The sequence below is a fragment of the Curcuma longa genome, chromosome 1 (assembly GCF_044706935.1).
Source record: "Curcuma longa cultivar G26 ecotype Majalengka, Jawa Barat chromosome 1, ITB_CL_G26_1.1, whole genome shotgun sequence".
In the NCBI taxonomy this organism is placed as follows: Eukaryota; Viridiplantae; Streptophyta; class Magnoliopsida; order Zingiberales; family Zingiberaceae; genus Curcuma; species Curcuma longa.
The window spans coordinates 14,812,731-14,835,579 of NC_133861.1; the positions used below are offsets into that span (position 1 = coordinate 14,812,731).

General features: G+C 38.5%; 3 protein-coding genes across 4 annotated transcripts; 1 reads left to right on the top strand and 2 right to left on the bottom strand.

Moving 5' to 3' along the window:
- Positions 1–609: 609 nt before the first annotated feature.
- On the top strand, positions 610–6,956 carry LOC141821895 (uncharacterized). The gene is made up of 6 exons (XM_074709278.1): positions 610–869; positions 2,357–2,562; positions 3,909–4,200; positions 5,317–5,424; positions 6,164–6,399; positions 6,482–6,956. Exons 1-6 carry the CDS (start codon positions 654–656, stop codon positions 6,594–6,596), a joined length of 1,173 nt encoding a protein of 390 aa, XP_074565379.1. The 5' UTR covers positions 610–653; the 3' UTR covers positions 6,597–6,956.
- Positions 6,957–7,718: 762 nt separating this feature from the next.
- On the bottom strand, positions 7,719–10,321 carry LOC141821886 (indole-3-acetic acid-amido synthetase GH3.8-like). Its single transcript, XM_074709266.1, has 4 exons — positions 9,975–10,321; positions 9,781–9,882; positions 8,551–9,382; positions 7,719–8,483 (listed from the first exon to the last, which is right to left on the bottom strand). The coding sequence occupies exons 1-4, from the start codon at positions 10,319–10,321 to the stop codon at positions 7,941–7,943; spliced, it is 1,824 nt and encodes a 607-aa protein (XP_074565367.1). The 3' UTR covers positions 7,719–7,940.
- Positions 10,322–13,767: 3,446 nt separating this feature from the next.
- On the bottom strand, positions 13,768–21,195 carry LOC141839731 (uncharacterized). 2 transcript variants are annotated; one of them, XM_074727659.1, is made up of 5 exons: positions 20,518–21,195; positions 19,733–19,967; positions 18,545–18,777; positions 16,627–17,401; positions 13,768–16,176 (listed from the first exon to the last, which is right to left on the bottom strand). In XM_074727659.1, exons 3-5 carry the CDS (start codon positions 18,773–18,775, stop codon positions 13,988–13,990), a joined length of 3,195 nt encoding a protein of 1,064 aa, XP_074583760.1. In that variant the 5' UTR covers positions 18,776–18,777; positions 19,733–19,967; positions 20,518–21,195; the 3' UTR covers positions 13,768–13,987. The 2 variants fall into 2 exon arrangements, with proteins under 2 accessions (XP_074583760.1, XP_074583686.1); XM_074727585.1 differs by having other exon boundaries at positions 19,733–19,988.
- Positions 21,196–22,849: the final 1,654 nt, after the last annotated feature.

A 22,849-nucleotide genomic window follows, 5' to 3' on the forward strand; every position in this document is an offset into this window, starting at 1 on the left:
AGTGTACTGCATATGAACAGACAGTTACGTTGCAATCCATTTAATGCCATGCATCCATTCTGACTCAGTACTAGCAGTCCGAGCACATATGAACAACTCTATTTATGAATTAGTTAAAGCCCAGCCCACAATCTATATCTATTTAATGCCATGCAATGATCCATTCTGACCCTGTGCTTAGGATAAACACTGTAGATCTCACAAATCTCGTAAACAAATATTAAGTTTCATCGAAATTTTCTCGATCGTATCTCATATATCAATTTTGTATGTTTCTCTTTAGAACACACAACAAAATCATAATATTTGTGGACGGTTAACCTCACGACGATGCTCGATGCTTCTACAAAGTGTAAAATGAAGGTAAGCAGAATGTTAAATTAGTTTTTTTTTTAATCAAAATTAGAACAGTGCATAACGATTCCAGATTATACCGGTTTGACCGGTCCAGTCATGTTGTCTGGCACAAATCGGCCCGTCATCCCATCCTCCACGTGAGCCACGGAATTTCTTGGAGTTCCGACGCGTGGACTCTGAGCCGTCCAAGTTGGACTCGCCTGATTACTAGTCGCGGCTCCTGATTCACGCCGTAATCTAACAGCAGGGGGAGACGCGAGAGAGAGAGAGGGCAGGAACCAGGGACGGCGGAGCGGATGCCGACGACCGCCGCGTTGCTCCCCCGGGCCTCTTTCCTCGCACGGCCTCGCCGATTGCTGCCGTCGATCGCCTCCCTGTCCGGCCTTCACGTTGCCCATCTATTCGAACCGTTTGGGCCCTCGAAGCCCCGGCTGCACGCTGTCCTCGCCTGCGCCGCAGTCCCCTTCAACGAATTCGACGCCAAAGTCAGATCCAAGAGCCACTCGTCCAAGGTTAGTATTTGGATTCGTTTCCGCTTCATCACCGTATGGCCTGTTACCAGAAAAAAAAGGGGATCAATCTATGGTATCGTGGCATATTATGTTGGTTTCTTTTGTCGTCCTAGATCGGATTCATAGGAGGAATTGTATTCAGGACCAATTTCTGGAAAAATTTGTCAGATTGGTTAGGATTATCAGTTGTCAAACAGTGCATTGAATTCGAACTCGTAAATTGAAGGAAGTGGGCGTGTATTATAGACAAAATGCTCGTCTAAAAACCTGGGTTAAAAAGAACTGAGGCTTACGAAAGTTTCAAAATTTACAATTGGGTAGCATAAATTACTCAGTATGACCGGTGGAATGAGATGAAATTCAACAAAGGACAACAATTCAATTCTCTGCTGAGTAACTACTTGGTCCAACGGCTTAGTATTTGGAAATGAACCAATCTGCTTTTTTATTCACTGGATTTGCTTCTTGAATATCAACATTCTTACTATGTTTTTATGTAAATTTTCAGGATTACTTATTGGGTATTTATTGTATTTCAACATAACAAATGTGTTTGATGACAAATTCAAATGTTTTGATTTTTCCCCCCCTCTTTTGCTGCTCTGCGGTGTGAAATTTTTAACTTCTTCCGAGATGAAATATAAGTGGTGACGTTTTTTTTTTTAAAATCTTGTCAACAATAACTTTTTTATGCCAGATTATTACCACTATTCTAAATTGCCTCTAAGGTTCAATCCAGGAGGTTCTTGATATTTCTCTCTGACAATTTCTGCCCTCGTTGTAATAAGTTTCTCAGCTTAATTGTTCCAGACTAGTGCTCACATATTATAACTACTTGTAACATTCTTAGATTTCTTAATGGTTTTTATTACTATGTGATAATGACAAAAAAAATAAACTTAGTTTTTTTTCACGTATTTTTTTCAAGTTCTATAAAGTGTTGATGAAATCTGCTCTGATTTTTTGAGCTAGCTCATGCTGTTCTGCCAAACAAATCTGTTTGATGTTTGTAGTAACATAGATTGTTAACTAAGTTGTTATCCATCATTATTGTAAGAGGCATAGTAATCTTTTCTACAACATAAGGAGAACTTTTACTAGCTTCCTTGTGGGATTGTTGTCTTTCAAGTCATTCAGAAGATAATACCATGGAATTCATTATCCTCTTTGACCTCATAGTTTTCTCATTTAATGAGTATGATTTTCAAACTATACATATTTAATAAACCATATTTTTGGTTGGCTTCCATCTGGTGATAAAATCCTAGACAATTTGATCGCTGAAACGACTTGAGGTACTAGAATATGCATATGGAAGATAGAGTTTGAAAGATACATGAATGATTAGATTGATGCATTAACAAGATCAGACGAGTAATAAGACATACCGTTCTGTTAGGATCTTGCATACATATCTCGAAGATCTTTCATCCGTATTTAACTTCTACGATATCTTCTTATCCTTTTTTATTTTCTTTGCTTTTCAGAAGTCACCACTATTAAGCTTGATAGAAGAAATTGAGCCTATGGATGTGAGCCACATCCAAAAAGATGTACCACCTAACACAGTGGATGCAATGAAAAGGACTATTTCAAGTATGCTGGGTCTTCTTCCATCCAATCAATTTACTGTGGTAGTTGAAGTTCTTTGGGCATCACTTTTCAAGTTATTAGTTTCTTCCATGAAAACAGGGTAAGCGAAGGGTTAACTTTCACTTTGTCAAATATTCTGTATCATTTGTAAAAATTATTTTCGTTGTCCTCATATATCAACTATTAATGGTAGAATGATGTACTCATTTAGTTAAAAGGTGGTTAAATTAACAAAGCAACCAAACTAATGTTGCAGTCTTGAAGAGATGGTAAATTAAAAAGATGAATATGTAAGAAACAAAAAAGTGAAGGGAAGAAATAGAAAGGAAATTATCCTTTGAGTGTCTCCTTGAATATAGAGAGAACTGATGGCTTTATTGTATCTAGAAGTGCTAAAATTTGACAAAGTTTCAAGAGAAAGGTGATCCACTTTTCGACTGACCTCGTCTTCCAAATCCATTTTTCAACTTATCTATTCAAGGAATCAGACACTTAGAGTAATCATGTTAGGTATCATCCAAATCAATCCTTAGTAATTTGATACACTGTCTAAAATTCTAAAAGGAGATAGTATACATATGATATTAATGGTATTATAAAAGCTAACAAAATTTAAATTTTAAATTAAATGCCACCACATTTCAAAAAAAATTTAAAGTTGGGTCTGTATTTAAATATTAATAGACGTGGAAAAATGTTACTTCTTATCATGGTCCATTTTTTTTCTTTCAAACAATTGCAAAGATGGGCGAATCTTGTAAGGCTGAAAGACATTTTATTGTTTTGAGTTGATCATCTTGAGTCTTTAAGGAGCATTTTTAAAGTAGATGTCTTGGTCAATGGAATCAATTGTCAGTTGGAACACAGTCATTTCATTGCGTAATATTCTTTTGTTTTCTTAATAGGAAGAGTACAGACAATAATATGAAATAACAAGGAAAGAAACCAAAAATATACTACTTTCTGAGGAGCAAATGAAAGAAGATTGAGTTGGGTAAAATGTACTTATCAAGGAAACTTATTATGTGGGTCTAGGAATAATTATTCCCAAGTGTGTCCATATAACATGTCTAAATATAGGATGCTCATATTTTCCAATCAGACTGAGGAATAACTGTTCTTCTAACAGCGTTCAGGATAGACCCCATACAGAAGTTCCATCCAAATAATAGCATCACTCTTGGGAAAATTGTATTTGCTGGGCCAATGCAAATATGGGGCTAAAATCTTTTGCTAATCATCATTTACGATCACATACACCTCATACCAGGAAACTTTGCCCCCTATTATTCTATTTCTATACACTTACTTTGAATGTAATGAGTTTTCATAAATTTGTTAACTTGTCAACTCTTTCTGTTAACTCTATTTGTTTGCCTCACCTTTCTAATTTTGCGCATAATTTTAATCTTGACATGCTATACATAATTGGAAGATTAATTGCAGGTATGCATTACACAATGCGGAATATAGGCTTTTTCTTGAAAAGAATTTAGATATTCCTGAAGATCATGATGGAGGAATAGATCATCTAGGAAATGACAATAATGAGATTTTATCTGAAAGGACTTGTATAATGTCAAATTCGTTAGAAGACAAGGATATTCTAGAGGATCATAATATGCATGGCCATGATAGATCTTGTGAGGATATTAGCACTAAAATTTGTGGTGATCTGACACCTCAAACCATAGAATATATTCAGCAGCTGCAATCCAAGTTAAATTTTGTGGAAAAGGTACTACATTTTATCTGCAATAATACTGTCAGTCGAAGATAAACTAAGTCTGCACTATTGCTGAAATTAAGAGATTTCCTTCAACAAGAAAACTTCTCTTATTAAGTTTCAGTTGTGAAACTAATGGCATCTCTTTCTTTGTAGAGGAAGTGCAAGTGGTTGGCTTGCTGACCTGACGTTGAAACATGAAACAAAGGGACATGCAGTTTTTGTGAAGGATCACTACTGTTTTATATTATTATTATCAACATCATTTTCTTGCATTACACTACATATAATTAGTGTGTATCATGTAGAAAAAAATAAACTGCATCTCTTTCTTTTTCTCCAACCCATTTTCAGGCTTGATTTCCATTATTTGTTCAGATTCCTCTAAGAGGAACTCTGCGCCCCTGCTGCATGTAACTGCCTTCTCTATTGGAATAATATGCCGTGGGCCACCTTTTGCTCTAAAGTAAACTGCATAACATATTAATCAATTTTCTTTAATTATAAAGTTGTGGAGCTAAGTCTCTAGCATTATATATTTTAAAGAAACTATTAAGTTGTAACTTAGTGGCCATTTACATTCCATTCAGAGTAATCTGAGAGCATCAAACTTAACAAACTAATGCACAAATTGATGGAAGGTGTGTAGCAAAGTGATATAATTATTGTTCACCTCTATATTGTTTTAGTAATGTAATCGTCTCAAATTTGTCACCGAGCATGTTGTATAGGCATATTTGGGATGATTGCTCATAAACATTCTTCTCTAGTTAAGTAAGAGCATCTTTTGCCAATTATGCCTCATGACTCATCAACCATTTTTCATGCTAGCCAGCATTTGTCTGGTTATTTGCATTATAGATATCATCAAATTGCTGATCTATTTTCATCTCTTATTTCTCATTGATCCTCTTATATACGTGACCTGTTTCTATTAGAAATTGTCTTTTTCCAAAGAAATATTCTTAACATCCATATGAAATATTCTTCATACAGAGCTACTACTCTTACTTTCACTTTATTGTTTGTCTATTATTATTTCCAGTTCAAAAGTCAGATATCTTTCAAAAATAATTTGTCCAACTTTGCTTTCCTCTTACCATGGTTCATAATATCATGAATCTCCAGGAGTTACATTCTATGAAAAAGAAACATTCTGCCCTTAAGATGCAACAGTGTGTAGGAGAAGAAAAGAATGAATTGCTGGATTATTTGAGATCATTGCAACCTGAGAAGGTCAGTTATAAACAACGTGCAACTATTTCCAGCCTGTTGAATTTCTAGTAAGCTTGCACAACAGTCAGTGTTGTGTGTGATTCATGCTGCTAATACAAAGTTATGGTGTTTTCTTGGACCATTTTTCAGATTAAAAACAGTGAAAATTTATTTAGAATCTTCACATTCGAATTAATGCAATTTAAACTTTTTCATTGTTTTGGGAGAAAATATTTCTGTCAATACAAATCAGTCCTCAATATGATTTGAAGATTTGGCAAAAACTAGGAAAACCTGACAAGACTACAAAACTAATAAATAATACTTATTGTGAAACAAGAAAAGAGAAGGCGATAATAGATCCAACGAAAAAAAGAAGTTTCCCTCCAAGATTTAATTGCTGGTCCATTTTCATCCTAGTAAAGTCCATCTTGTTGTGAAAGAAATAGATGCAAACAATAAGCTTTAGCTAATATAATAAGTATAGTTACTGCAAAGACTCCAGCTTTTTTTTTTTTAATTTTGAAAAGTTTAAGGAAAAAGTATATATGGAATAGATTCCAATCTCTTTAAGTAAAGAATTGTTATAAATGTTTGTGTTTTCCCCCTTTTTTTCTCTTAAGGTCTTACAAGGTCCTCAACTTTTAGGTTTTTGTTCTCAAGGCCTTATGGTTTACTCTAAAAACTTTATTTATTATTATTTTTTTATCTAACCGCAAGTTTGATTGATGTGGCATATTTCAATTGTTTTTTTCTGTAGGTTGCTGAAATTTCCGAGCCGACCTACTTTGAGGTGGAAGATGTTATTCACTCAGTAGTACATGGCCTACTCGCAACTCTATCTCCAAATATGCATCCTAGTCCACCTCATCAATCTGAAAACATGATGGCTGGAAACACATGGAAGGATGGCTCTTCCGAACACGATAACACCTATCTTAAGTTTCAGCCTATGATTGTAGTCCCTCGTGACTTTCTTGCACGCCTTCTTTTCTGGTATGAACGTCATACTAAGTTGTTTCACAGTTGCAACAAATGCTTCTGATTATCTAATTTGAAACCCTTGTGATGGTACTAGGTGCATGTTATTAGGCCATCACATCAGAGGCCTCGAATACAGGCTAGGGCTCGTGCAACTATTCAACATATCTGGGAATGAACAAACTATATCACCGGATGGCATTACGGAGTAGTACATCTTTTTGTCAGAGAGGGCTGTCCGGTGATACGAGTTCATCATCCCCTTATTCAGCAAGACACGCAATGACACTGAATTGGGTAACCAATGCAAAGGAGCATCTGGTCGGCAGAAGTTACTGCAAGCTTTCTTAGTGAGTATGCACGTCAAAAATGTAAATAGTGTCAGTATGTAAATAATTGAAATAATTGCTACAAAGAGATTGCTTTATCTTAGATGCATTCTTGTTGGGAACACTCAATTTCATGCCTTCGACAACTTTATTTATGTCTAAGAACATGCACCCCAAAGGCCAACTGCAATCAAGTGTAGTCTTTGTTTGGTGTTTCTATTTATCCAGACCTTTCTTTTGTCAGATTTCCTCGCGACTTGAAACCTCTATCAGACAATTGGATTGCATGTTAACAGTTAATTGTTGGGACTGTAAAATCTTGTCCGCCAGCTCAAGTAAGTGTTTCAGACTTCTTGTCTAGCTGTTTGTGATGCACTTTCCCAGTGGTAATTATAGTTAAATTCCAGAGCAGAGACTTTATTTCTGTACGATTCCTGGTACATAAGCCTGCAAAATCCTGGGATTTAAATTAATCGCGATCAAATATTTGTCTTTGTCGACCTTTATTGGCCCATGTGATTTTGTGCCAATAATTGCAGAGGCCAACGCATGAGCGTTGGCCTCTTGCAAATTTATGCAAATGGCGACGTTGGACTGTACAAGGTTACGGATTGGAGAAGGCACTTACGGAATATTGGTGCTGTTGATAGGGTTATCACTTGGACGCACTAGATAAGATATTGTATAAATTGCGCCCATAACTAAAGATCATTCAAGCTTCATAACCTCTTTCGTTGTCCTCATTTTTCAACTTTTGTTTTCGTTGTCCTTATTGTTCAATCTTATCTCACATCATCTTCGTCCTTACTCCTTAGTGATGAAAGTCAAGTCTGACAGTGATTTCTACTTAGCACCAAAAGGTGCTGTTGATAGTTTTCATCGACATCTTTGTTTTTGTTTTCTTGTTTGCTGTTGTGGTTGTTGTTGTTGCAAAGAAAGCCTTGCATATTCAACATTAGCAATACAAAGTCATGAAGTGAGGACAAAACATTTTGAAATCACACTACATATAATTAACCAACATTACACTTGCAAATAAATAAGATGAACAGACTGAGTTGATAACCGAGAACCGATCCTATTCTGAAACCTGGCGGGTGATTCCATCTATCTTTGTTATTGTTCTTCACCATCGTCCTTGTCATCCTTAATTTTAATTCTATCCGCTACATTTATAATTAATACAAACTCGATGATAAACTACTGATTTAACATGGTGATCATGAACTAGTTGTTAATGGGGGCCCACTTTGGGCAGGAGGGGCTGAAGTGGGCCTCCACAACCCTGGAGTCCAAGAGCTCGATGATGGGCGGGAAGGTCACGCAGCGTGGCACCTTGTACTGGTTAATGGAGGCGCCTCGGGAGAGGGCGTAGTCCATGAGCTCCTCGAAGGTGCCGCCGCGCACCACCCTGATCTCCAGCGGCCCGATGGAGCCGTCCGCCACCCGGCTCTGCCGGTACACCGTGTTCATCGCCTCCTCCATCTCTAGGCAGCACGCCCGTAGCGTCTCCGCCGGTGGCCACCGCCCGCCTTCTCCTTCCTTCATCAGTAGCTCCCAGTAGATGACGTAGTGCCCAGGGATGGCCTTCGTGTCCGCCTGGCTCGTGTACTCCACCACTGTTGCCCCCCACGGCCGCAGCATAGCGGCAGCCCGCTCCACCGCCCCCTGCAGCTCCGCCTCGTCCGTTTTGTCCGACTCGATGCTCAGCAGCACGTTCTTCCGCCGCACGAACCGGAACTCCGGCGCCGCGTTGTGAAACCCCGTCACCTGGAAAATCTCGCATTCTTAAAATGGTAATTATACATTGCTAGAATTGATGCAATAAATTAATTACCTGGAGAATGTCGCCAACGCGGTAGCGGCAAAGGCCGGCATAGGTGGTGACGACCAGCTCATACTGCTTGCCGGCCTCGACATCGACCAGGTCGATGAGCTGCGGCGGTGCTGCGCCACCGACGGCGGAGCCTTCCTCGTGGGGGAGGAACTCGAAGTAGCCCATCATAGGCATGATGGTGTAGGAAACTTCACTGGGTTTGCACATAGGCCGGAGGTTGAGCCCGAAATAGCATTCTGAGGAGGCGTACATGGTGCACGTCATCGGCAGCCAGTCGCCGTAGTATTCTAGCGTCGGAATATACTGCGCCATCGCTCCTGTCACGATCACGTCGAGGTACTTGGTATTGGGCCAGATCCGCTTCACGATCCCGGCCCAGTCGCCGGCTGCGCACTCCGCCTCAATAAACTCCGCGAGGGTCGCGTCGGGCCTCAGGAGATCCGCCACCGCCTCACGGATGGCCGGGTTGGTGACCTTGGGGGTGAGGACGCCGGCAGAGATGTCGGCGGCGAGGTCGCGCCAGTGGAGTTGGAGGAAGCGGATGGCTCGGAGCAGGCCGGAGGCGAAGACGGCCCCGACGCGGAGGACGGAGAGGCGGTCGATGAGGCCGCAGAGCATCTGTGCGTACATGCTCTGGAAGGCGTCGGCGCAGAGGATAGCAGCGGTGGGGCTCGTGTAGACGTTGTAGGGGTCGAACGGCCGCGAACGGAAGTGATCGCTCTTGTAGTAGCTTGTGAGCACCGGCCGAGCCGGCAGGCCGCCAGGTGTCCGGCTCTCAGACTTGACAAACAAGAAGTAGAGCCCCTTCCCCTTGTCCAATCCCGGCACGTACCTAACCGTCGTTAACCAGTTTCATTAAATTTCAGTGATTAATTAAGTTCAGGTACTAGTAGTTAATTAAGACAAGTGTCACTTTTAAATAATAAAATCTATATAAATCAAAATAATTGAGCCTGTTTAATTAATGAACCACGATGCTCATGCATCTTTATAATTAACTTGTGTCAGAGGACTTTAAAGCTTTGTTTAGTGCAAGCTCGATTAGGACGTGGTTGCAACTTGCAACTGTGATTATAGAATCAAGAAGAATAAAACATAATTAATTTGTTGATACCACAACTGGAGATTAATTAACGGAGCATTATATTCCCAATATCGTATCATGAAATATATATATGCTTAATTAATTCAGAAGAACAAACAAAAAGAGAAAGCAGAGGAAGTACAGACAGATTCATAACAGGCATGAGAAGACTGTAGAGGAGTTGCCGCCGGTCCAGCTCTGCTTGGATTGTCGGCATCAGCTTCCTCTCGCCAGCCGACGTCCCCGAACTACGTCCACAAGAGTAAATAATAATTAACTATAAATATAGAACAAAAATATGCAAGTAATAGAAATAATTGAGCAATTAATAATAATCTACCTCGTTAGGAATTCCGATATGGGGTGGCCGGAGAGGATGGCTGTGCGGTCGCCGTTGGCGATCCTCTGGATCTCCGGTTGGAGGTCGTCGTACGTGACCATCGGAATCTTGGACTTGAACGTGGCTCGGTCGGTGGCGCCGCCGAGGCCGTACCGTCGCAGGTACTCCGTTTCGGAGTTCTGCGTCAGGATCTCCGCCAGCACCCTCTCTTGCACCTTGTCAGCGTTCACCGTCATCTCTTCGATGAACGCTAACTGCTCCGCATCCTTCTCGCACGCTGCGGGTCCAAGCTTGGTGGTCGCCGCCGCCGCCGCCGTCGTGGTGCTCGTCGCCTTCAGCACCGCCATGATTCGATTCGATCCGATCCGGTCAAGTAGCAAAGACGGCTTTTGATGGTTGTGGGTGGGAGGGAGATCGAGGAGACGGATATTTATAGGGCTGGCGATAAGGATGAAGCAATGCACGTAGCGACGGAGGGAATCTAGGCGAGGCCTAGGAAGTGTCGGGGTGGAGAGGGGGCAGGCGGTGGCCCGCGGGCCGTCAGTGGCGGGATGGGAGCCGACAGCGGTGGGCCCTGATGCCGGCCACGTAGGCGCTGCCCCGTCGGAGCGCTGTCGCGACACGCGTCACTAACATTTCCAGCGACAGCGACCGCCTGCCGGCGCCACAGGAAGCTACCATTCCAGCTGACGTCAGGCCCCGAGCGCGAGCTGTGGGCGTGTCAAACCTCCGCACGGCTATGAGCGCTGCCCCGTGTTCGGATCACCGAACGCTTCACTTCACCCGCTTGAATATTTCCGGCATATAAAGGTATTTGAATAATTAAATATTACAAGCCCAAATTAAAATAATTTTTTTATAAAGAGAATTAAGAGAAATCAATATTGAAGAACGGATAACTGTTTGGTGGATAACGTAACTGAGAGACAGTATAGTTCTTATTTAAATCAAATGTGTGTCTTGATGCTAAATGTTTGGATGCATAGACATTAGTTACTAATTAAGAGGTGCTTCTTGCTCACGTAATTACTAGCATATATTGTCTGCCATAATGGATTTATTAGCATTAGTTTACGTTTAATTTGTTCGGATTCTTGTTTGGAATATTGGTTCTTCGGATTCTCTCTCTCGGTTTAAAAGGTTACTGAGACTGTCTCTCTTTTTTGGCATTTCAAAAGTGGTGGAAAGCTCTTAAGAAATTATAGTGACGACTCTTCCCGAGCGAGTAAGATCAGATCATGCATCCTTTTTCTAATAGGAAATAAATACTACTTGTATATTTGTTAGAAAAATCTATGTTGTTCAATCCTTACTGAGAGACACAGTGACACCAATTAGAAGCTGATGGAGAGCTACCAATAGCCCTCCATACGTCCACTGATATATATATATTCCTTATGTCTTTTCTGGATCTCGGAGTCAAAATTGCTCAAGATAAAACAAGCATCAAAACACCATGACAATGTAGGATTAATGTACTTAGTGATCAACATATAGGCCATGATTGATTCACTTAGCACCAAGACATATGCATGCACCCGAAACCATTGATTTCGTTTATTAGCTAGCTAGGGTTGGGCAGCAGGATAAGGTGTAGGAATCCTCAACTCCCATCAAACAGATACTGAGCATTTTAAAAATGTTAGCTGCATGGGATTGACCTGATGGGGAGAGCTGGATGCCTTTTTCGTTCCTTTTCATCTCTCGAGTGAAGGAATTGGCACGGTTTTTCAAAGAAGTGGAGATAAGGTTTGACAATGGACATCTCAACGAACACCTTGTTGCAGCAACTCTTGCTAGCTAAATGCTAAAAGAAGTGGAAGTTTAAAAATTTTCCATGCAGAGTTGTGCGTGCCGAAATTTAACTCTTTCTCCTTGTCTCATGCTGAACATTGAGCAGAAGAAACAAGACAGTTTTCAGTAACTTGGTGTACTTTTTTTCTTTTTGTGTGTTAATTAGTCTTTTAATATGTGAGTTTTACTTTCTCAAGCAATGACATGTGGCCTTTGAATTCGATCACTGGCACTTGTTTAAGATAAGCAATTTCCCGTGAGCAAGGTCTAAAGGTTGATGCTAGTTTTGAAGACTGGGATTACATAAAAGGAAAGAGGAATAAGTGAAGAGGTCAACAATTAAAAATTAACCTTGTTGAACTAATTATTGCTCACTCGATTCATACTGCTAGTTTTTCACATATATGCTACGTTTAATCAGCTAATTAAGTCTAGCTAAGATATTTACATATGAGAATTAATTATATGCCGTCCAACTATATATCCTCTTTCCTTGACAACTTCATTTTGGTGGTATTGAATTGATCTAAATTATAAGTAATGTAGATCAGACTAAATTAATTCAACATTTAGTGCGATTTTCCTTGCATTCCTCTGTTAAATTCTCCAGGAATGAAGTGTTTCTTTGTAATTCAAACAAGAATATTTTTTCTCAGTATCTTATACAAATTATATCGCATTAGATTGAGATTATTTATCATATAAGTACTAAGATTAAAATCTCCAAGTAAAGTCTTGTTTACTATTAAATTAAATAATTATTTTTTGGTGGAAAAAATAATACCATATCGCATAAGAAATTGCTAGTGTTGACTCGTACTAGTCGTTCACTTGCATAAGCCAAAGAAAAGTCACAAGGTTTCATCTTAACTGCCCATTTGGATCACATGGAAAAGTACACGATCCATGTTGCTTGAATATATATATGCCTTTTCTTCCTAGTTGTTTGAAGATCATTTAGGATTGCATGCCCCGGTCAATATGTGACAAAAATTTGACATTGTGGTCTTGGGTTCAAGAAACATAACAAGGTCTTGTAGGATTAGTTAGTTCATATATAAGACATGCATGTGATATTTGCAAGAATGACAATGGTCAAAGTAAACAAAAAGAAAAAAGAATAGCTTTTGACTCTCTTCATACATCTTTTTCTTATTGTTTGTTGAAAACATTGTTTCCTACTTGATTATTTCTCAGATTGTTTGTCCAGATCAATGCCTTGTGCAAGAGTTTAGAAAAAAACAGAGCAATTTTGATAGTTAAATGAAGAAAGATTTGATACGACTCTATAATATCTTTCAATGGAAAAATCAGAGGTCATGATAGCCATTTGGTAGATGATTCAACTTCTCGTTTGATTGAGCTAGCTATGGATTATAAAAACTCTAGGTATGCAACCCTAGATAAATCAAGCAAACATTAAGAAGTTATGATGTTGGGCCATAGATAGGGGTAGTTGGTTGCAAACCCTATAAATTTGAGAGTCTGATCCTTGTCTCTGATCACTCAACATATTGAGCTTGACAGCTTACCTTATGCAATAATTTAACAAAACTAATTAAGTTAACGTTTCAAATGAGAAAGATGATCAGATTGAAAGGAATAGGATGGTTAGGGTAAGTGATTACAAATGGACCTCTTTGGTAAGGTAGATGCTGTTCCATGCATAAAATGACTTGTGCTCAAAGTAAATCATCACACACACTTTCAATTCACTGTTCACAAACTGATTTTGTATAATAAATCCAAATTTGATCCCAGTGATAAATTTAATATATTTTAGAGTACAAATTAATTTAGTATACTGATATAAATTCTAAATTTTCAATTACTTTGTTCTTAGATATTTTTTTTTGAATTACTTAAGGATACTTAAATTTGAGCAGATCTAATATTTTTAGTTGGACACTAGTGTAAGGACCATGCAGTGCTAAAGGAAACAGAGAAAAACAGAAGATAAACAGTTTCAGAAATCTCTTTGTTCATGTATCAGCAGCTTACCTCAATGGTATCAACCTCGAGAGTGCTCCCTCACAAATGAAATCACACCTCACTGAATCCACCAGACTAATTGAATTCCTTAGTTCAATCGCATTCTCTGAAGCGTTTCATGAAGCAATGTTAATTATTATTGAATGTACAAGCTAATTAATCTGATAAACAACCCAGTCTGATTCCCTCTATAGAATAAGCATGCCTAGTATATATGATGCTCCTATTTAAATTAATGAGCCAACGAGATTTCCAGGGAGACATCTCTGTCTTCGGCATCGTCTGGTCGTCCTTCCCCAACCAATCATACTGCTTCCACCAACACCTATTTCAACATTACCAAGTGGCGATGGTTGATGGGGGGTGAACTGAACTTCCTCTACTGTAATTGCCATGCTCAGCTGCCTTCTTCCTTTCCTTTGGGGGTTTTGGCCAGTGTTTCGTTTTGTTGAACTTACTTGCCAAGGCTTACCCGATGCTTTCATCATTCCCCAGATACTTTGAAGATCCTCTGAAACTTGAAGCCTTGAGAGTGATGCAAGGCCTGGCAAGACATCCTTTTGGAAGTCCCTCCTCTGCCTCCTCTTTTTTCCCTGGCCACGCCGAGGTTTTGTGAGGAGCATTGAAGCTGGGCCTTTAACTTCCTCCCCATTTTCTTTGTCATCCTTGGCATCATTTTCTTTTGCTCTACAACATTGTTGATCCACCTTAACTTCTTCGAGTTCCAATGTCATGGCCTCAAACAGATCCAAACCACCACCAGCATTATCATCATGATCACCATGACAATTATTATCACCATCCATTGATCGAGCATACTGATTTTTACCATTATCCACCAGCATAAGATTTTCTGAACTATGCGAAACAACCTCTGCAAACCAACACAAGGTGTCAAATTGGGGCAGACATAACAGGTTAGAACCAACATCATTGTGGCAGCCATTACTATCCACAGAGATAGCAACTAAATTTTCTGCAGCAAATCTTACTAGCTGATCACAGAAATTCTTTTTCTCTGAGTCATCTTTTTTGTTTGATGAAATGTGTTTATCTTGATTCATAATGTTAGTTTCAGCCCTACAAGTGGAAATTTGAAGATCAGTGCCAGAAACAATTTTTGCTCCAAAAATAGATATAGAATGTGATGGCTGAACCACTAACTCTCCTTCAGATATTGGTTCTGAAGGTATAGAATCATCTGCACATGCAAACTCAGCATTCAGATTAATGTGAGGCCTAAATTTTGCACTGTTCATTTCACCACCAAATTCAGTTGCAGAATCACCATTTTGAATTTTCTTCTGCAAATTCAATATTTTTGTTTCGCAGGAGAAATCAGTGAATTTCCTGTTATCATTTTCCGTAAACTTAGTTTTGTTAGCTAAAAGTTTCTCCATATATGCAGTGGAAACAAGTATGCTGGACTGTTTATTCACACCATCAATAGGAAAGCCAATAATGCTTTTGCCATTTTTCTCAGAATCTCTGTCTTCCTGAATTTTATGACATGTAAACTGCAAGGCTGATGTGACTTCCTGCAAGTTGTGTGCAGATAAATCCAACTCCTTTACCCCTTTCCTCTCGATATTAGGGGTTATGACATTGGACTGGAGAATAATCTTAGAGTGCCCATTTTCCAAGCTAAAATCCACCATAGAGGTTTTCTTCTCCTCAATGGTCTCACTAATTGATGCTATGTTGTGCCAAGATGCACCACCTGCGAACCTATTACAAACATCATAACAGGCTGGATCCTGTTTGAGTGTACTAGCATCTTCCATACCACTTGGTAATGCTTGATTTAAGTTCAGATCTATTGAGGTCTTCAAATCTCTGCTATGAAAATACTCTTCAGTTCGTCCAGGTAAATGACCATGACAATTTTCTTTGTGATTATTACTCTGGTCAAGCTTCCAAGATGTAACGTATGGATGGGGAACAGAATTAGGATCCATTACATTGGTGTAAGGGACTGTTTTAGCAGTTCCTAGACTTGTGGTCAAGCTTCTACTAGTTTGCCATTTTTGACAATAAGCAGTAGGTATTTGGGCATTTCCATTGGAACTCAAGCTCTCATTATTAAGATATGATGACTGCCTCAAGGATGGAGGTGCATGAGCAGCAACTAACATATTGCTTTTGCTTGTGGCAATTTTTCTCCTAGATGAAGCAAATGAAGACGTGCAACTGGTTATGTCAGCCTGGGAAGTTGAGATTGTAGGTATTGAAGGAAATATCGGAGCTGTCCGGATTGCAGGAGTTAGTTCTTGTCTAGACCATGTCTCAGGGTTGTTATGATCACACAGAGAACCTTCACAGCATGTATTTGAATTCAACTGTAACCTTTTTGATAAATTTGGCTCATTGTTGTTATTGGCTTGAGAAAAGTCATCCACTGTGCTCCCCTTTTTCCCTGTATTTTACATCGACATCCAAAAGAGAGATGAGGCGAAATGGTAGAACAAGCCAATTATTGTAGGCAGGATCTACACTTCAATTGAACTTTAAATATGAAAATAACAAAACTGAAGCAAGAACAAAAGGAAAAGAAAACTATGACTTTGGTTAACAAGGAATATCAAATCGTACAAATAATAAATTTATAAATTGGCTTAATTTGTATGATTGTCTTATAATTTCCAAACTTACTTTTTTTGGAGAGAGAGATAGAGCTGGATTTCATTTCAAATTTAACAAGTGGATAATATGCCGGGGAACTGAGAGAATGGTTAAAATTATGCAGGACCATCGTTATTCTTAATATATCTTAAATTAGACGACTTACCAATAACGTCTTGGTCCATTCCAAGTCAACAATTACTTAATTAGGACAAAGTACCAACACAAAAGGTAGGAACATTACCAGATTCATGATTGAAGAAGGGCCACTCTCCTTCTGAGTGCACATCCTTGCGCAAAGAAGTTTGCTGATCTCCAAGCCTATCCAAGAAATTAGTATTTGAGCTCAAAGATGACAGATAACCTTGTTTCAATTTGTTGTGAGGCTTCATGCCAAACAATTGGTTAGATGATGAGTTTATTGGAGCTTCGCAAGAGATTTCTGTTGAAGGATTATTCAAGTCGACCATGACACAGTCTGATCTACAACTCCGTTTTGTTAAATTTGAGACCTGATGGTTTACTTCTTCATCACTCTGAAAAGTGAGCTTCTTGCCATTATCAGGATGCAAATCGAGAGTTTCATTCTTTGGAATATCATTTGTAGGTTCAATATTATTCTTTTTCTGAGATTCATCTCTATCTTCAATATCCATATATACATCAGCTGAAAGTTGGAGGTCAAATGTTCTTTTCTGAAGCTTACAGTCTAGTACCACATTGTCATTTTGAGAAGCTCCACCAGAAAATGGTATCTGATCAGAATGGACATGGCCTTCCCATCTGAAACTAGGGTGGGTCTTGTTGTTGACCACACAAGGCAAATTTCCCCAGCTGGTGGCTCCTACAGGCAAGTGAGACATCTGTGATATTGTTTCTGTATATTCTGGTTGTCTTTGAGATGAAAAAGAACTTGAGTATGATACTTCTGCCGGCACTGAAGATCTATCAAAGTTTCTAGTTTGAGACTCATGCATCAGATCCTTCTGTATTCTATAAAGACGATGGAGTTCATAAATCTGAAAAAGGAAAAGTGACAACATTTATTATAGGAGGCCATATATAAATATTACAAATAATGGGAAAAATACAATAAATATACTTATTTCTAAGAATTGACTCTGACAGATACAACAAATCCTAACAATAATCTAATGGTGGTCGGATGGCGAGCTACAGTTTGTTTTATTATCCAATACATAAACTGTGTGAATAGTGGGTGGATTACCAAACACATATAACTGAATAAGAGACAGGATTGGGAGTGACAAATATATTGAGATAAGATTATTTTATAATGGAACCAATACAAGAATGAATCCAAATTATTCAAACATGGAAAATACAGAAGTTCAATTGGAAATATCCTCGGCAACAAATGGACATATCCACAATTCCCTGAGACAAAATCAATTTTACCAGCTTCTTTGCTTCTATTGCTATATAAGAAATGAGATGCATTTGAGGCACAATTTCCGAGAATGATGCATACAAAAGGAAATTATAATGTAAACAACTAGTTTAAGAAAGCATCAAGGAGGATTTCCTTGTTCTTGAAATCATTCTACAGATAAAACTGATGCCTCCCATACAAACAAGTATAGTTGGGATCATATCCTTTTCACATCCTTCTGTTAAATCATGGTACCACTAAGAAATAAAGAAAGGAGATTGAACCAGAGTTACAGATTTTATGTAATTTGGAAAGCTTGGAGAGAGTGCTATTAAACGTGCATCACATCACACAACCACTATAATCACTTGTTCACATCACAAGAGGATTTGATTTGTTTTTGTTTTTGTTTTTACTTTTTCTCCTTTTATAGACTAATAAATCTGGGGCTTATACATAATAAATCTTATACAAGGTCGAATAATTACTTGACCATGTGCCATGAATCTGTGGTTTCTAGAATGCTAAAGCATCAGGGATCCAAATAAAGCAAATTTAAAAATACATAATTACTTGAACACCAAAGTTTCATAACATAACTACTTAATTTCGTGGACATTACTTATTTTTCTAAAGATTCTGAATGGTCCAATAGAGTATAACCAATAAAGTCATTTAACTGAAGGAAACAGGGAGAATGGAATAATCAACTTATAGAGTGAATTTATTGTTTTTTCTCAAAATCTTCTGGACTGCACTATCTCTTTACCTGTTTTTTGAATATAGCTTCATGCTCAAGCATTGTTCGTTTTAACATTTCTTTATCTTGTTCTGAGCATCCATTCACAAGCCTTGGTATGTAAGTGTTGAAGATGTGCTCGCTTAACCTCTTGTCCTGGCAGTAACTGGACCAACTACTGGTTGGATTCTCCATGAAATCATGCATTGAATAATATACCGGAAGCGGAAGGTAATTTTTAGTCTGCACTTTTGCACCCATTCCTGCAGGTTCTAAAGCTAGTCAACAAAGAATAATAGGAAAACAATGACAAAGGTATTTCTCTTGACTTTATCCAGGAAGCGGATAAGCAAATACTACACAGATGGCGAACAGTTGAAATCATAGACAGTAAACATGCTAATCAAGCACTACATGTCAATATCAGATCAGAGTTCAGAAAGTTAACATTGTTCTTTATAATAATATTATTTCCTCTGGTCTCAGCATTTGGTACTCATCATTAAACTACCTACTGAATAGCAATGCAAAACCTCAAGTCCAGTAAAGGTTGTTTGTGAACTTCTATCAAAAAATTAATTTTGCCAGCACTTCATACATAAAGTTAATTAACTATAGCCACTTAAGAAGTTGAACTGGTCTTTAACAAGGTCAGAAACAGTGAAAGGGGAATAGTTAAGACAAATCAACGTAAACTTGTGTAGGAAGGAGAAAAATGACAATAACCACCAGAGGGCTTCGAGCTTTTCACTGTGTGGTTGAGGAGGGAAAATATCCAACGTGTAAGAAAATAGATCCATCCTAACTTCTACCTTATGGTACAGCATTTATGCCTCCAACTAAACTCTTTAACAACTGATAGTACAACATTTATGATACCAATAACTGGCCCCAATGGTACCTGTACATGTTTGAAATAATACAATGCTTGCAGCAATGTACAAAAGCAGAATCTGTTTATGACATTACTGAAAAAGGATCTTACACTTATAACCGTACATGAAAGAAAAATTGAAGATGGAACAGTTGTCACCATAGGTGAAACATAGTTATTATATGAGAAGGAATTTGGAAACCATACGTAGACTGATAGAAAGCCAAGCTAAAACTTAGCTAGAGTAGCAGCAGTCGCCAGGAAAACTGAATTTGAATAATGACACTGTATAATGAATGCCATGTCTATGAAATTCAGCCAAAAAAAATCAGAGAAGGAATTACCAATTAACTGAGCTACGGACTTCAGCCACTTTGATGTGATTGCAGTAAATAATATATGCAAAGAGGTCTAAATGCACTGCAGCATTTAGCAATTGAGAATAACCCAAACCAGGCTGAGCAGAAGGAAGTACTTTCCTCAAAACTGAATCAAGCCTCAAGCTTCAGCACCAATAAGACGAGACTCATCCATATTGCCAACAGAAGAAAACCTCAGAATTTCCAGTCACCGAGATACCTAGCCACAGCATCACACCATCTAAGAAAATCAAAGGATAAAACTTAAGATACTATCTCAAACTGGAAGTAGCTAGATGCCTGAAAAATGCATACTTCACACAATGAGATTACTAACTGGAATGTGGGTTGCAAGACACAATACTGTGCGGAAAAAAAAAATAAAAATCAGGCGAACATCATTATCCAAAGGATAAGAACTAAGTGATACTTCAGTGGTCAAGTGAAGGAACAAAGACAATTTTGTAGAAACATACAGCAGCTTTATTAGTTCAACTAAATTCCAATAAGGAGGACAACTAAAGATGCTAAAATCCTCTTTTATTTGACTCCAAAGTTGACTACACAGACCATTAGCAGGAGACTCCATCATCTGAATGATGAAAAGACATGAACATTTCATTCAACCGCAGAAGTGGTGCAGAACATCATATTGGGGACAATCTAACAAACACACAAAACCTATCCTTGAGTCTACTTTAAATCACCTCTTTAGTTTTTCTAATACAAGAAGTGATCTCAGAAATATTCTCCCAAAGCAAGAAATTTACCCCAAATCTGGAGAAAGAGAGAGAAAAGGTTGACCGATGAAGCAGGAATCACCTCAGCCGCATCGCATCCCCCCTCTCATTCATCTTGCCAGTAGCGGATTCAGCATCAGCGCGTGGAAGCTCAAAAATCGGAGACACCGTGGGCCTTCCCCTATGGAAGAAGACCAAATTCCAAGGGTCCTCTCGTGAGTGTTTGAGTTCCGGTAGCTATCCAAGAGAAACACCACAAGCCAAGCGAAGGGGCTACACCGCAGCCACCAAAACCAGCACACTCACCACCAAAGTTCGAACCTTTGGGACCAAAATGCGCTAAGGCAGACGACCTAAACATCTGGTGTTGCCCATTGGCAAGGAACGCAGCCGTAGATCGAAAGACATCGATCCCCTGGTCCAAAAAAGGAGAGAGAGAGAGAGAGAGAGAGAGAGGAGAGAGATCCGAGATGAAAGAAAAATTCTCTCACAAGAACGAACAATCTTCTAAGAACAACAATGACAGGAAATTTGTCCACATCTGGTCCTTGATTCTCTGCCTTTCCACCTGTTCTCTCTCCCCGGATTGGCCTCCACTACTTTCCAACGAGTATCCTTTATTAGAGCTCGCAACATGTGATCAAAAATGAATTTTTATTACTTTTCGTCGTAGGCATAGAGATATTCTCACATCCCTCGTCTTTCGTTGCTGCTTCTACACCTGCAACTCCCAGGAAACAAGAACGCCAAACCTCTGTTACTTTCCTTTCATTCTGCCAACCACTAGTGTTAACATTTGTCAGGTGACCTAGTGATGGATTTATCACAAGATTACCTGGTGGAATCTCTCTTACCTGTGATGTCTCGTATCTCTGGTTTCCTAGGCCACAAAATCGAGCTTTGCTGCAGCGGGGGACCAACGAGATGGGAGCATCTTTAAGAGATTGTGGAAATTGTATTTGCTGGAAGTGGAAATGCCATCAACTTCCTTCCCTTTGGCACATTGTCTTCCACGACAAGCCATGGAATTTGCTATAATGAACCATGTTTTGGAGGAGGATTGGAAAGTGAATAACCCGTCAAAATAATTCCTTGTCACGACTGCATGATTGACCTGAGAAATTGACGAATCCTGGGTAAAAGAACTACACCTCACGAGATAGAAGAAAACATGAAAAAAATGATCTTTTTCTTTATGGAAAAGCAAGGAAAGAAGACAAATTACATTTATGTATTTTTTGTATAAAAAGTCATCATTTTTTATTGAGGATTTGAGGTGCATTAATTCCCATGAATTTGGAATAGTAACTTAGATTTGCTAGATTTATATGTGCAAATGACGTGGTCCCTTCTCAAATCTAATCATGGAGAAGTCATTAAGTTGTTTAATGCCAAGTGGGCTCGAGCAATTATTAATTTGGAGATTAGATTTAAGAGGTAGAGGTTAGCACAAAAAAATGGATAATGTAATAAAAGAATCATTGAAGGCTTTTGTAAAAATTTTAGATAAATATTTAATTTGAATAATAATGCATAAATTGTAGGATATATTTAGTAATCATAATGGAATTGGACATGGATAGTTCCAATAAATTTATCTTCTAATCGACTTATGAATTACACAGCTGAAATTAGGAACGAGCTTGATAAAAAAAATGTTACAAAAATAATTGAAGTAAAGTGACTTTAATCATATTAAAATTATAATTGTATTTTTTTAATTTACTATTAATAAGCAAAAGTGAACTAGAAAAATAGAAATTAGTTGAATTCAGATATACCTACCATCAATTCAAAAATAAATAATGTGCTGGTGAATTGGCACCATCAACATTGCATCAGTTTCCAAGTAATAGATCGAACAACGCTTTAAGCATCGATCATCTTGTTGAATGGATGCTTCGGCTATTTGTTTTATATTAATTAGTTATGATATTTATTAGAACTAACGACCCCCCGCCCTTTTAAACACGTTTTGTTTTTGACTTTCTATGATATTTAACTATGATGATGGTATATAAATCAAATTATAATACCAGTAACATCTCATTAAATGTTGAGTTGGCATTGGATTCTTTTCTGAAATTTATTTATTTATTTTTCGTTTGGTTAAATCAATACCCTAATGAGGAAGTCTTAATTGTTAATTTATTTTTTTGGCCTAATTATTTATTTTTGGGAGGAGAGAGACCGAAATTTTAAAATTTAAACATAATTTTTGGTGGGACCGACCGTGTAAATATTTTGGAATTATTATTATCTTGCACTCGCCCTTTGAAGATGGGGCCCTACGGAGGATGCGGTCCCACTTGAAAACCAATTCACCCTTTTCTTATTCCTCTGTCTCTCTCTCTCTCTCTGT